Raw genomic sequence first — 15691 nt, forward strand, 5'->3', positions numbered from 1 at the left:
ATGTGTTTTTTAAAAAGATTTTCAAGTTGTCCTCAAAGACGCTTTCCCCAAATCATCTTCCATCCAGAGCATATGGGAGTGCCCAGTTCTCCATGTCCTCATGAGCGCCGGCTCCCATCAGGCCTTGATGGAAGTGTTGTCACTCTGAACTATTAATGGGTAACAGTCATACACACTTTTCTACCTTGTAAATCCCCTTCCTCTAAATTTATAGCAGGGAAAATTTAGATTGTTGTCTCAACTTGGTTTCAGTGTTATCCAGGCCATTAACCTTCCTTTTACCTCACTCTGTCATTCATGGTGTTGCATTTCTGCTAAACACACACACACACACACACACACACCAATTGCATCGAGCTTTTATAAACTCTTGAAATCTGATCTTCGCAAACCTTGGATTTTCCATGTTGCTATGGCAAATTAATTAGGTGAACTACTGTAAGTTTGGCTTTCTTTTTTATGAATTTCACACTAGATACACTCTAGAAAATGACTGCAGAGTCACAGGAGGAGAAATATGATGATAGGCCACGGCTCCAAAGTAAGGTTCTAAAATTCAAAGTTGTGCTTAACGAATGGGAATGGGACAGTGTCCACTCGCCTTCTCTGCGCCGGTTCCTCAGGAATCTCTTCCCACAGGGCTTATGGTTTTCCAAAACTGTAAAAGCCTGCTGTGTGCACTCCCTGTTCAAAGTCTGAAAAACACAGATTAATTCTTCTATCTTTTTAGTGCACAGAACATTGGTTCTTAAAAACCCTTCTGTGGAGATCCCTGGCTAAAGATTGGAAATGTCCCACTATCGAATGAGACTAGGCAGGAGGCATACAAATTGAATCCTGAGAGAGAATCGAAAGGCACTTAAATAATTATCTGATTCCGGGGCAGGATTCTGTTGCAAGCTTTGGGGGCTTTCTGTCTCACGAGCTCGATCGGCCCTCATGCGCACAGCGTGTATGTCAACCGTATGTGGGTCTAGAAACAATCTGCCTCCACAGTTTCCTACATGTGGTTCTTAAGCAAATATTTGACCTCTTCACACACAGTGTTTGTTTCCCCCTGCTCAGTGACCTCTTTTTTATAACTTTATTGAGGTATCTTTATACCTCAAAAAATTCACCCATTCCCAGTGTAAAATTTAATGATCTTTAGTAATCTTTACTAAGTGATGCAACCATCACCTTAAATCAGTCTTAGAACATTTTCAACCTCCAGTAAGAGCCCCTGTGCCCATTTGCAGTTAATCATTCCCACCCCAAACCTTGGGCAACTACTAACCTGCTTTCTGTATCTAGAGATTTGCGTTTTCTGGCAATTTCATATAAATGGAATTGTAAAATTCAGTCTGTCATGTCTGGCTTCTTGCACACGGCATAATGCTTATGGGGTTTGTCCATGCTGTCGTGTGTGCTAGTAGTTGTGTTTTTTAAATGCTAAATAGTATCCCATTGTTTTTAAGATCTGCACAAGAGGCCATCAGATCTGAAGTGCTGAAGGAGAAAGATGATCTTTACCAGCCAAACCTGGCTACATGATTAAATACGTTTATGTTCATACTGGGCAATGGCAGTGTGCTACCCCTTGCCTGGGCTTATTTCTCTGATTAATAATCCCCTGCATGGTTGAAAATGATTTTTAACATGCCACAACTGGCACCTTTATCGGTCTTTCTTTGAATAAAAATAGCCCAATTCCCAATAAAAATGTTCATTTGGGGTAAATTTAATAAAACTGTTGTCCCCCGTTAGAGTTAAGTGGGGTAATTGAAGAGGAGTCCCCTGGTCTGCCACCAGATTCATGACCTCCTCCTGCCTCCAGGGGGAGCTGAACGCAGTCAGTGCAGCTCTGTATGCGACCCCAGGTGGTTTCCACTGGCATCTAGTTGTGTTTGCGGTAACGCTGTCTTCTCCGTTCTGTACCCAGGCCTCCCCCATCTCACCACCCCTCCCCCCTTTGCCTCCTGTCCCCAAAGACCTTGCTTACACGCCGGGAGCCATCATCGTTTCTGTTATATTAGCTCAGAGCCGCCTGAGGCACCATGAGTCTCAGGCATGATTACATATTATTTAGCACTTACTGGAAGACTTATAAGCACCATAAATATAATTCAAAATGATGCAGCTGGGAGGTTTGTGAACCAAATAGCCCAGGTCAGGCCCCTTTTCTGATGACCATTAAGCCCGTGGCAGGAAAGACGGGCCGGTCATTGCACAGAGGCGAAGCATATCACTTCCTAAAAGACAGTAGCAAAGGTGTGTTTGTTCTCAGTTTCTTACAAAGCACTTCCTGTGTTTCCACCTAAATTCCCTCCAAGGGCTTAGTTTCAGACATCTTCTGCGTGAATCAGTCTTCAATGGTAAACACGATCTATCTATTGAGCAAGTAAGCACAAGGGACTGTCAGTCTTCATTAGAGTGTCCCCACCTCAGATGATGCAGCACTGAATTTCTTTTTGTTTGCAAGGCCCTTCCCCCTTTAGCACAATGATTATTATGAAGAAGAAAATGTAGTAAGTACAGTTCGCTCGTCATTGATATTCTGCATTTATTTCCTAAACAAAGAATTTGTCACTAGGAATTGATTTGCATCCCTGGGCACTGCTTGCAGGCACTTAATTCTTTGATTCAAATAAAACTTTAAAATGTGATCTCCGTGACATTATGTCAAGAGAAACATGTCAAAAACAGTATTGGGACAGGCAGCTTTATTGTGCCTAGAGATCATGTCTGTGCTTTGTGGGCAACAAAACAAACCATAGCGGTAGGAATCCATTTTTACAGGAGACTTTGCAAACAGCAGAGGCCAGTTCTGCTCTTCTGGGCCTCATTGCCTCTCACCATCCTGCCACCCCAAGCTCCTTCAAGAGGTATGTCCTGCGTAAAGCTCTGCAGGGTCTCCTGCCGCCCCCCGACCTGCCGGTCAGCCGCCGCCCGCGTCCGCCTTGTGCCTGCCTCTCTGGGCTCAAGCTGCTCCACTACGACTGTTGTTTCAGCAACATGCTGTTTTTCTCTCTCAAATCTTACTTTTGGGCCTGGAGGACCCTTCATCTCTGCCATTTATTAGGTGTTTGACCTCGAACAAATTACTTAAACCTCACTGGGCCCTGATTTCCTCACTTCTAAAACGGGAGCGGAAGTGCAGCCTCTACTGACTTGTGGAGGGCTCAGAGCCGCTCCCGGAGAAATCCCTCATGCTCAGTGGAAACATCAGTGACATTAGCATTATTTTGTAGTTATTAGTGTCACCACCCTTCAGAATTTAACCCGGCTGTCATCTCTGCTAAGCAGCAGCCCCTTACCTCGCCGTCCCAAAGACAGAATTACTTCCTTGTACTATGTACTTACTTCTTTATTGCCCTTTTCATATCTTTTTCTTATTAATGTGGTCCGTGATGTGTTACAATGTTGCTGGGCAATGAAGTCATCAGCATGGAAAAATGGGCATGTGAATGGTGCAGAGAGACCTGGTAATTCATGTTTATGGACCTCCTGCAGTAGTGTGGTTAGGATACGATCATTAATGATATGTGAATAAATAGGGTTTTCTTTTTTTCCGGGCTTTATAGCAGTTAATAAGTGCTCACTATATGTCAGTCACAATTTTAAATATTATACTTATATCACATTCATTCTTCTCTCTGATCAAATGTGGTCACATATCCTGAGAAGACTGTCACTATGCATGTGGAAACTGCTGGACCAGGGCCCGAGAGCTGGGGATCGGTCCTCTGATCCCAACACCCGACCTCTGTAGCTCAAGAGCAATGTGCTCGGATGGATAAGGCATCATGTGCCTCTGGGGCTCTTCAGTGTGTGAGTGTATTTAATACTCTTTCATTCTGATTCTATTGCAGGTACTCCTTCCAGGACGAGGAGGACATGTTCATGGTGGTGGACCTGCTGCTGGGCGGGGACCTGCGCTACCACCTGCAGCAGAACGTCCGCTTCCAGGAGGACACCGTGAGGATCTTCCTCTGCGAGCTGGCCATGGCCCTGGACTACCTGCAGGGCCAGCACATCGTCCACAGGTTAGTCAGGCCCCAGGGGACATCCTTGGACCGAGCGCCCCGGAGAGAATCCTCCACCTGCCGCGTTCAACGCGTCTTTTTTGAACATGACACGTAATCCTCATTCAAATCTGCCAGCAGTCCCTTGAGGTGGGTTTATTGTCCCCATTTGGCAGGTTAAGAAAAGGAAAAAGAAAACTAGCACATTGAGCTTAATTTGCCCAAAGTCGCAGTTACTGAACGAGACCAAACTCTATGAATGTTGGCACCACTTATAACTAAGCCTAGATAAAGAGGAGAAAGGGTGACATACAGGAACTTAAATTTTAAATGAATCAATTGAAATACAAATGGAAGACATACATGGAGGGAATGAAAGAATGGGAAGGGATGAAAATTTTCTGGGGAGAACATGTGTGCCCTGCCACCTGCCTGCCACCCGCCCTGTTCTGAGTCCCTGCATGTGTGCTGCAAGCAGAGGTCCACAAAGAGAGTGGGTCTCCTTCGCTTGGGGCATTTGTATTAAAAACGACAAATAAATAACCCAAGTAGCCGTAAAACCAAGCAGACAATAGAGAGAAAATGATAGTACTATATATTTGTAAAGAAATTGACAGTTTTAATGGTTTTCATTTGGTGATATCTCAATTATGACTTGTAATAGTGATCAGAGCAGGTATAGTTTGCCCAGTATTTCATATGAGAAAATTGTGATTTGGAGACATTAAAAATATCATTCACGTTGCTTCTAAGAATTTTGAACCTAATAACCATCAAAGCAGCTACTATTCACTGACAACTTACTACAGACCGGGCACTCCTGAGTACTTTCACGATCATCTTACTGAATTCTCAGAACTCAGCGAGGACTTCACACCGGAGCCGAGCGTCCCGATCACACATGTGTGGAAACTGCAGCTCAAAGATTTGCCGGCGACAAACAGTTGACGAATTGCATGGCCGGGATTTAAACCCAGGCTTCTCTGATCCCAAAGGGAGCTCTTCCCTGCCAACTTTCATTAGGTGCACATATGAAAGACACGCCTTAGTTAACTAGACGTCATTAAGTGGAAATCAACATGTGAGACTGCAACTATTGTCATCTCCAATCTTTGAAGAATTTGCTGCATTTTTAAGTACAATTATGTCTCATTTAGCAAATATTTGGATAGGTGATCTATTTGTGCACTACCAGCTGATATTTCCCTAGAATTCACCTGGATTAGTATAGAGGCTGTGGGTGAAAATGTGGCGCCATGATTTATAGATTCTCCGTGCAGGCCCCGTGGCCCAGTCCTTTCCCATGTGTGGGGCTTCAGCCTGGTGCACTTACGTAGGTCTGATTTAATTTCCTGTCTATAGAAGAGCCTGTTTGTATTGGAAATGTGCTCTTCAGGCAACAGATAAATGGAAAACAGACCAGTTAATCACGTAGGACCTTGGAAGTGTATGTACACATGTGGTGTTTTGTCAGTAACTGGGGATCCTCTTTATAAGCAGTCTTTCTTGCACACTAGCTTTCTGGTCGCCCACAGTTCTCTCTGAGGAGAAACTCTTCCTGTTTGTAGTCTGGGGCAGGCCTCCCAGCCCCCCTGCTGGCTCCCCTTCTGCCACAGTGCCAGCCCTCCGCCCACGGTGGCTCCCAGAAAGGGGACAGGCCTGCGAGAAGCCAGCATTGCCTGAGGGCACATTCTGGCTTCCTTCTTTCCCAGTCCAGGTTCCAGGCTTTCTTTCTCTGGGCTTCATTGTCTCTGTCATCATAAGTTGAGATGCTCTGAGCATTTCTGCTGTGTGCTTAGAACTATGTTCCAAAAGGAACTCAGAGAAAAATACAACAGATTTATTTACCCTCCCGGAGCAAATACCAAATACTGTAGTTCTGTGCTTCACTCATTCTTTATTGTCCTCCTCATCACTTCATCACTTACATAAGAAACCAAGGGTCAGCCTTGTGCTTCTCACCCTTTACACACTTTGTGCCAGGCTTCAGAAGGGCCACTTCACCCCCAGATGCCTCCTCACTGTGGCACATGAATGGAAGGCGAGGACAGTGACATTCTGAACACTGTTCAAATGAGGTGACATCCGCCTGGGGTCAAACACAATTCAGGTGTGATTCTGTTCTCGTAAGGCCCTACCCACAGCGCCGTCTTGTATGTTACACGCCACTGTAGCATCTTGTACCTCTCCTAAGGAGTCGCGACCTTTTTGGTGTGTAATTATTTAATCAATGTCTGTCTGTTCTACTAAGTTAGACCTGAGTTAGGACCATGTGCCTTTTGCTTTTCATTGTATAACCAGTGCAGCAAAAACACGAAGGAATGAACACTGCCCAAACAAAGGGCTGATTGACTAGAAGCCCAAGTTTACAAATAACAAAAACAAAATTAAAATATAGGGCAGTAAAGCCAAAAATTTCAGAACCACCTTGACCTTCATGTTGGGCGATCTTATAATTTATCATCCAAACCAAGGTAACTCCTGAGACTGGAAAGAGTCACTGTTAATAATTATCCTAAAGTACAACACAGAGAAGAGAAGTAGTGACTCTATAGCATCTTACCACGCTGATGGACAGTGACTGTAATGGGGTATGTTGGGGGGGGGCTTGGTGATGGGGGGAGTCTAGTAACCACAATGTTGCTCATGTAATTGTAGATTAATGATACCAAATAAAATTGGGAATCTAACTTTAAAAAAATAATAATTATGCTAGGACAGTGGGAAAAAAACATAAATGTTTCAGGAAAATCAGGACATCTATCAACATCATGAAGGCCTTTCAAAACAGTAGTCACCAAATAGCTGTTGTAATTGTGAAAGAGCTTTAATAATGAGGCCTTTCCACTTCTTGAGTACCAGCTATCAATTTGAAATGGTGCCGAACGGCTTAAAAAACATGTATATGGTAAAACATGCAGTGTTCCTCTGTCTGAGGCATTAGGAGAATAATCATGGTGGCCCTGAGTCAGGATCAGGGGCGGAGTTAAAAGCATGAGAGAAACACAGAAGACACAGCATCTTCTGAGGACTGTGATTCTCTTTTTGAAATCTTTCTTCAAAAGAATCAGCAAAATTCGTGCTGGATTTGACTGGGTCTGATAACAAAGCAAACATCTTCCAGCTCCCTAGAAGATCGCTTTGTAAGACACAGCCTGAGTTTCAAGATACTAAAGCGTGAATTAAAAAAAAGGATCAACAGAGTACAGGCGATCCTCCAGACAGGGAAAGACCATTTGCATAAAACTGCGGATATAACATATGTGACATCCTAAGTCCAGACTGAAAGCAACATTTTGCCTCTGGACATGGTAGAAGGTTCAGAACTGTCCACTGCGATCAGCCGTCATGTGTGGGGCCGGAGTGGTGGGCAGGCTCCCTTTGCAGAAGGCGTCCTGAGCACCAGGTGTTCTGCGAAGCTCTTGCGAATTATTTTGCTCAGTCTGCGCACACCTCCAGGAGATTGGTGTTGTTATTGTCCCCGTTTTGCAGCCGATGAAACTCTTATTCAGGAAGATTGAGTACTTTGCCCATGGCACCTGGCGAACGAGTAGGTGAGGCATTGTTGAAGGAGATACGGAGCTCTTAGCCTCTTTCTACACCACTGATGTTCAGCACGTCGTAGCCCTGGGGAAGGTGTGGTACCAGGTGAGGCGTGGCCACCTGCCTTCAGGTACCCGCAGTCTGGCTGCACCGGTGAAGAGGATGCGAACGGAACCACCAGATGAGAGAACAGCCTAAACTGGCAACTACATTGGGTGGGAAAGGCTGAAGAACTTCAGAGAAGAAGCTGGTTTGGGGAACAAAGTTCCTTAAGAGCTTAGAGGGTCTGAAGGATTTTAATAACCACAGCAGAAAGGAGAGAGTGTGGCCCACGTGAGAAGGGCACTCTGAGCGCAAGTACTGTGTCTCCCTGGGGTAACACAGGATGGGCTCGCTTTTCAATTTGTGGTTTGCACTGACTTTCCTGCCAGCAATGTCTAGCTGAGTTATTTTTGTAAACATTATAAATCCTGTTTGTGCCATAAATTCCCAGGGAGACATAAATGGAGCTTTGTTTTATGTTGTTGGTGGACTTTTTTAATCCACAGACTTGAATGTTTTTGTACTTTGACAAATATGTACTATTTAGCTAATTGTCCTCAATTTTAGAAACTCTCTTTTCTATAGTTGGGAAAGACACAGGATTTCACAATAACTATTAATTTTTACTTGTACATTTAGACAGTTTTCTTATTAGTCAAGAAGTCAAACATTTTTCTATGAACATGACTGAAAGTAAGCATTAGTTTCCAAATTACAGCCAGTTTCTAGTGCAGCATTCCCCTTATATTAAATCAGCAAATGATGATTTTAAAATATGGACACAGTGACTATTTGCTTTTATTAAAAAAAATAAGAAAACTGAAATTCATTCAGTCCTTCCTGTGGAGATAGTGCTACTTGATTTGTTGATTCTCAGAGTGAATAGTATGAATGAAAAGTAATTGTTACAGTCCAAAAACAAATTTGTATTCCCTCCCTTGTCAGATTACAAATTAAAGCTAATGAGATGAATTGCAGGGGACAGTGAAATAGTCATTTTGGATCAAAACACCATTCGAGTGGATATTTGACTCTCAGAATCTCCCTGGTCTAGCGAAGTTGTAACTCACTACCTTCTAATTCCTAGAAGAATGAGATAAAAATCTAATTAGGCAATTTGTGTAAATAATTGCAGTACAACAGGGAGAGTCGCAAAAGTTTCATCTCTAATTGATTAACAGGTATGTCCAAGTAGGAATAAAAGAAAATTTTTTATTTTCAAAGAAAAAGGCCGGATGATATTTTTGTCCATCACCTTTGTCTTCTTTGGTGTTGATCCTAGGAACCTGTACCTGACGCCCAGGTTATCCAAGAGCTTCTGTATGACACTCGGGGAGCTGATTTCCACACATCCCCTCCTGGCCTGCGATTGCTCCTTGTGAGCGGTTTCTGTGATTCTTCTAGAAACCAGCATTTTGATGGTGCAGAAAAATCTGAGGGACAATGCTTGTATCATGCAGATTCATTCAGAACTGTTCCTTGAGCGCCTCTTTGCCAGACATTGTCCTCAGGGCTGGTGTCCAGGGATGAAGGGACTGATGACTTCCCTGTCATCTGGGGTCGCGGATAGTACAGCATGAACAGGGCCAAGGAAATGCGTCAGCACTCAGATCAGAAAGGTGTTTATATTCTGTGGCAGGTATTAGAGAAAATAAGCAGTTATGTGGGTGTCCTGAGATATACACACATCACTCACACCCAGTTGTATCCTCTTAATGGTTACGATCATACTTCTAATTGGAGCCCTTAAATCACAATATTCTTTACAAAATCCTGCCTTTCCCTCCCTAAATTTAAGCCATTATGGGTGGTGACTGCATCTCATTCATGCTCTGATCCCCAGCATATAATCTAGTCTAGAGTGGCTGCTGAATAAATCAGTTCCCCGAGCAAATGAATGAGTTCGGTATGTACGTGTGATCCTTGTACGTGTGATCCTTGGGCGTGTGATCCTTGGGTGAACACAGAGGGTAAGGGCTGCTATGGATGATGGTATCTTCAGCAACGTTTTTATTTGTTCCACATGGTCCTACTGTGTGACCATGCTGTGGGGGGCTCTGTGCTGCCCTTCCTCCATGCTGTATTAGTTTGTTATGCTGTGTAACAAATTGCCACAGACAGAGTGACTTAAAATAACACACAGTGATTATCTCATCATTTCTTTGAGTCAGGTGACTGAGCGTATCTTAGCTGGATTCTCTGCAAGGCTGTAACCGAGGTGCCATGAGCCTCTATCGGCACATGTACTAACCAAGGTCTTGTTTGCAATTCAGTTGTGAATCAAAAGTACGTGTTTTAACCAAGGTCTTTTGTAGGAGGCAGAGATTTTCTAGGCTGAGATTTCACCTTCTTGTCTGATTCACACATAGTATAGTATCTTGGAAGTCACATCTTGTTTTCCCGAGATGATAATTCATAGGAAAAACTAAGGTCTTTCTGCAGCTAATCAGTTTAATCAATGATTACTGAGTGACAGATGACCTTCTGATGAATGAACCTGATGATACAGTGTCACCCCAGCTTTCTGAAGCCTGGAGGAATGAGTCACCTGCAGAGATGTTTTCCTGATTCCCAAAGGTCTTCACTCCTTTCTGCTTACCAACATTTCTTAACCACTTCATTTAATCTACAGAGTATATCTATCATTTTTTTAATGACTTAGGAGAGCTATAATTTATTATACACAGAGTACAATTCACTAATGTATAATGTAATAATACCCAAGTGCTAATAAGTATTTTGCACACAAAGCCTAATTTGAGAGTCAGCAATAAATGTGACAGGATTCAGTAACTTGCCCAATAGCATCCAGTCAGAACACCAAGGCCGAGTTCCAGAGGAGCACCATCTAACTGAAAGGCCCTGCTCTTTACATACACCTCCTTAGTTTCACTCTTAGGAAAATCATAGACTCCCTCAAGATCAGATGAGCTATTTAGTGTTTGCCCAATAGCAACTAACATTAGTTTAAGCCCATACTTTTAGTTGGTATGAGCTCCGTCTCCCTGAAAAAGATATGCTGAAGTCCTAACCCGCTGTATGTCAGAATGTGACCTGTTAGGAAATAGGGTCTTTATAGAGGTGACCTAGTAAACATGAGTGTGTTAGGGTAGGCACTAATCCAGTGTAATTGGTGTCCTTTTCAAAAGAGGAAATTTAGACACAGAGATAGACATACACAGAGGGAGGAAGATGTGAATGGACACCAGGAGAGCTCCATGTGAAGATGGGGGATTCAAGTGAGGTGTCCATAGGCCAAGCAGGACCAATGATGTGAGCAGGCTGACCGTAGCTGGGGGGAAGCAAGGGCGGCCCATCCCCTGCAGGCTGCGGAGAGAGCAGAGCCCTGCAAACACCCTGATCTCAGCTTCTTGCCTTCAGAACTGTGAGACAACGTATTTCTAGTTTTTAAGCCACTTAGCTTGGGGTGCTGTTTGGTACAGCCACACTAGCAAACTAATACAGTATGTTTTTATTGTTTTCTTAGCAGCTAAGATTTCAATCTTTGCATCTCTAGTAAATGCTGCTCAGAGCAATTCCTTTCTTTATTGCTAATATGCTGCTTCAAATATATTATGGGGTGGAAAACCAGATGACTAAACTTGTTAGAATTGTTTGTAAAATTATGGCAACCCAAGATAATATTCAGTAAGTCAAATCCATTAGCTTTAGTATATGGTAGTCTATTTTATGTTGCCCAGAGACTATCTTTGCTTACTTTTGTATTTTAGATTTGGTGAGATATTTCAGGTACCTTTTTACAATGTTTCTCTGACCCAAGGCATTTTATTTTGCTTTTAAATATCTATAAGGGAAGTTAAATTTTCTCCAGTTTACCAGGGCAGCATGTCCAGTATGAGAAAATTAAAGTCTGAAATTTATTCTAGGTGATGTGATTACTCGTATTGCTCACGTTCCACCTGATGCTGGCATTCTTCCTCTCAGTGTACTGATAACATTTTCTGTTCATTGCAGTGGGATAATTAATAGATTTTCATTTCAGACTACCATCTTCTGTGGAATCGTGCAGAAAATGCCCTTTCTTTTGGTTTTGGTAAACCTTCTTTTCAATAGGTCACAAGCCCTCGCAAATGTTTTCTTTTTATAATTCCCAGAGCAGAAAGCCAGTTGAGCCTCAAAAACAAAACGGCAGTGCAGTAATGAGGGTATTAGGTTGATACGTTCCATTCAGCACCTGCTCCCAAGCTACTGAATAATGAATGAGCATGAATTACACATTGGAAAAACAGGCATACCTGCCTTCTTTGTGTTATGCATCAGGCAGTTTCAAAAGGAGCTCTGAAAGTGTGCTTCTCACCCAGGGCTACCCATTGGTGAGACCCCATGTGGAAAAGGGAAAGAACTGCTTGTCTCCTGGCTAACGTTTAACTAGCCTGTGCTTAGCCTTTAATCGTCTCTGTAAGGTTAAGAGTTTCGTTAATATGCAACTGGTGACTCGGTCCAAACAGAATTTTGCATTGCCTCGCATACATTTTGGTTCAAAGCTTCAGCGCCATTCTTTCAGGTCCCGTCATTTAACACCTTGTTTTGACCACTTATTTCTATGCCAGGCACACAGCTCCGGAATAGAGCTTTAAAGAATAAAACCATGGTTTCTCTCCTCTTAGAGCTCACAGTTTAGTTGAGGAGATAGACAGTGAGCAAGGACCCAAACATGTAAATGACCTCGTTAGTTACGATAGCAGTTAGTGCTTCACGGGAAATAAACCAGGGTCTAAGAAAAAGAGGACAGGTGTCGGGGGCAGACACTACCTTGGTCTGGTGCTCAAAGAAGACCTAGAGAGAAGGTGGCACTGGGGCCGAGACTGGCAGGACAAGCAGCTCCAGGCGGAAGTTTGTTATGTCTTGGAGCTTCTGTTTTACTTCCTTCTAGTCTTACTTGGTTGGGCACTAAATACACACCGATGTTCCTTCATAGAATTATCACTATCTGTATAGGAATAAACAAATATTTATACACACATATAGCTAGGCCTATTCTTTGTGAATGTATTAAAATATGAAGATATTTATACACTCAAACTTGTTATGCAGTTGTCTGCTGGGATATTCACACGCTCACGGTGAGCCTGTGTGCGAGGTGTCCCTCACAGGCAGTGACTGGCAGCATGGAGCTGTGTAAGGGCTCTGCCGCTCACTGGAGAGACCGACCGACATGGGCACGTGGCTGGGCATCTCTGACTCTCATTGGCTGACCACACATGCTGTGCAGGGCTGTGGTGAGGAGACTGCTAAGGCATACACAATGCCTGTGTAGAAGGTATTCAATACATCATGGCCATTAAGTAATATTGAAATAATATATTCATTTGCCTTTAGTTCTCACCTTTGCCATAAACTGTGGGGAAAACTTATTGTTCCTTCCCATACTCAGGATATGGCATCACAAAAATTATACATTTATCATATAATAGAACCATGGGGACAAAAAACACTGTTCTCCTTAGCAGTGATTAAGGGGCTTTGGACTAGTCAGATGGGGTTCGATTTGGGGCTTTGGCCACTTGCTAGCTGTATGATTTTAAGCAAATTAATAAACTCTGAAATTAATTTTTCTGATTTGTAATACAGATTTCATAACACCATATATAATAAAGCAGGAAAAATATGAAATGCTCCTATAGAGCTTAAAAAATCAGGAACGGCTAATAAAGGGAAGCCGGACTGCCACTTCCAGACAGCTGTAAATAACTACGGGCTATTACACATCAGAGGCGAAGGTTAAGTTAGAGGTCAACATGCCCAACCTCCATCCAAAGGTGGGATTCTTCCGTGGTTTCCCCAGCAAGGAAGTGTCTTGCATTTAAATACTTCAGAGGTGGGACACTCACCACCGTATAAAGTAGTTCATTTCATTCTTAGACCTGCCTAGTTAGAAAGTTCCTTCTTCTGTTGATTCATGATCAGCCTCATGATTCGGCTGCTGCCCAGTGGAGCTTGACTAAGTGCGGCCTCGAGTCCCACAGGGCCCCTAATTAGTCATCACCCACCGGTACTGCCTTCCTGGTAATCTGTCCACTGCCTCCAGGGTTCTTCCTGGGCAGGGCCCTGGTCTGGTCAGCCGATGTTTGTGCCTTACTGAGTATTGTGAACATGGCCCCTGGTGTCCGATGAATGTGAACTGGAGTCCTGACTCCTCCTGTCACAGTGGGTGACGATGGGGTGCTTACATGGGCCCTCTGCACCCCAGTGGACCCATCTCTGAAACAGGGACCGTGCCTTCTTCACAAGGGTGTTGGAGGATAAGACAGAATTGAGCATGTGAACGCTTCATTCTGGGTCCCCTGTCTTGCATCAGAGGAAACCTGTCAGCGTGAGCACCTCACAGTGGTTCTGTGGTGCGGAAAACAACTATTCATCATTTAATACCTTCCATTTACCATCAGCCTCTCACCATCTGCCCTTCCTGCACTGGGCACATCCTGATTACTTGTTCAATGTTTTCTGAAAGTTAGTTGAACAAGGACTATGTGCCAGATACTACTCGGTTTTACATGCCTCACCTCACGAAAGGTTCGCAGCAACTCTGTAGAGTGGATACCGTTCTGTTCTCTACGTACAGATTCAGGGCGCTGAACCGCAGAAGTACACTGCCAGTTGTGTTTCTGGTCTCAGCAGAACAGCTAACTCACACGGGCTTAGACACCGAAGCGGACCTATCATCTTAGTATCGGAAAACCCAGGTGTGTGCCAGGCTTGCGGCGTCCCCAGCTGTGGCTTTCCTTCATTCCCTCTCCGCCCTCCACGCAGTCACTTTGGCCTCAGGTCATTCTTCCAAGCGGCTGCAGGAAAGCTGCACACTGCCCAGGACTCCACCACAGCTCCTTTAAAACCAAGGGGTTGCACTCTTGGGGCGGGTGGTGGGTGTGTGTGTGTGGTAGAGAGGTTAAATACCAAATTAAAATGGAAATGATTATTAAGACAATGAAGAGAGCATGATGTTTGGAAGGTGATCGCAATGTATTAGATAAGGTTATAACTGCCCAACATCATGAACTAGTAAGTTCTCAGCTGAGATCTGAAACTGGGTCATCTGACTCGAAGCCCACACTGGACATCTGGGGTCCACATCGTCCCACATGAACCTAGTAATCCCTGGGATTGGAGAGGACCGTTTGCGGTTAAGACTATTACCAACATTATTCTAGGTACTAATATGCTCATACAACCTAAAAATCATACACACGCACACACACGCTCATAGTCTACTACAGCATGGCTCAGATTTGCTCCCTATTCCCATGTGGCTGCGCCAGTTGTAAAAACATCGAAATCCTTGTATGTCCGTGTGCTGGCTGACAGAGCTGCTGCCCGAGCCCTCCCGCTACCCCAGTGCCTCTCCCACCCACCCTCTACCCCCGGCTTCCACTCCCCAGCCACCCCACCTCCCTTGATGCAGCAACTGCAGCGCTAACCCCTGCCCACCCAGGGTCTCTCTGGGTCCACTCCTGGCCTCCACCAGCATCCGTTCTGATTAGCTGATGACTGTGCTCCTCTGGTTGTTATATATTCCGAATAGCATCCGACCCTCTGTAAGTATATATACTTACATAGAATGCTGATGGGATACAACACTTAAATAAGATATAATGTACTAGCATATGTATAGTTCACTCTTACTAATAAGAGAGATCACTTACTACTGAGTAGTTAGTGTACACCAGGCACTGCTCTAAGAGTTTATAAGTGTTGCCATAGTTAATCACAGCAACACTGCGAAGTAAGTACCAATATAATCATCTCCACCTTACAAATCAGGAAAGTGAGCCACAGAGAGACTTAGTAACTGGTCAGGGTCTAACAGGACCTGGCTGGAATTCAGCCCCGGGTCTTCTGGGCCAGTCACTACACTCCCACACTGCCTAGCTATAAGAGATGCTAGAATTCGCCTTGCCATCCTCCTTGGTAGTAGAACCCCAGTTTGGCAAAAATGTGCCCAGATCCAGGTTGGGAGATGATTGGCCTAAATCGGTCATGAAAATCCTGCTCCCCTCACAGCCTCCTTTAATGTGGGTTACAAGCTAGTGCGGCCAGTGACCCTCAGGGGGATTCTATTAAAAGGGCCCTCAGAAGGATTTCTG

The 15691-nt window shown here is 44.0% G+C and overlaps 1 protein-coding gene across 1 annotated transcript in view; it reads left to right on the top strand.

Moving 5' to 3' along the window:
- STK32A (serine/threonine kinase 32A) overlaps positions 1 to 15691 on the top strand; it is a 108095-nt gene that overhangs the window by 50082 nt on the left and 42322 nt on the right. The window contains exon 5 of the mRNA XM_036894647.2: positions 3852 to 4025. Coding sequence (XP_036750542.1) covers positions 3852 to 4025 — 174 coding nt within the window. The remainder of the gene's footprint in view (positions 1 to 3851; positions 4026 to 15691) is intronic.

This window comes from Manis pentadactyla, chromosome 13, assembly GCF_030020395.1.
Source record: "Manis pentadactyla isolate mManPen7 chromosome 13, mManPen7.hap1, whole genome shotgun sequence".
NCBI lineage: Eukaryota > Metazoa > Chordata > Mammalia > Pholidota > Manidae > Manis > Manis pentadactyla.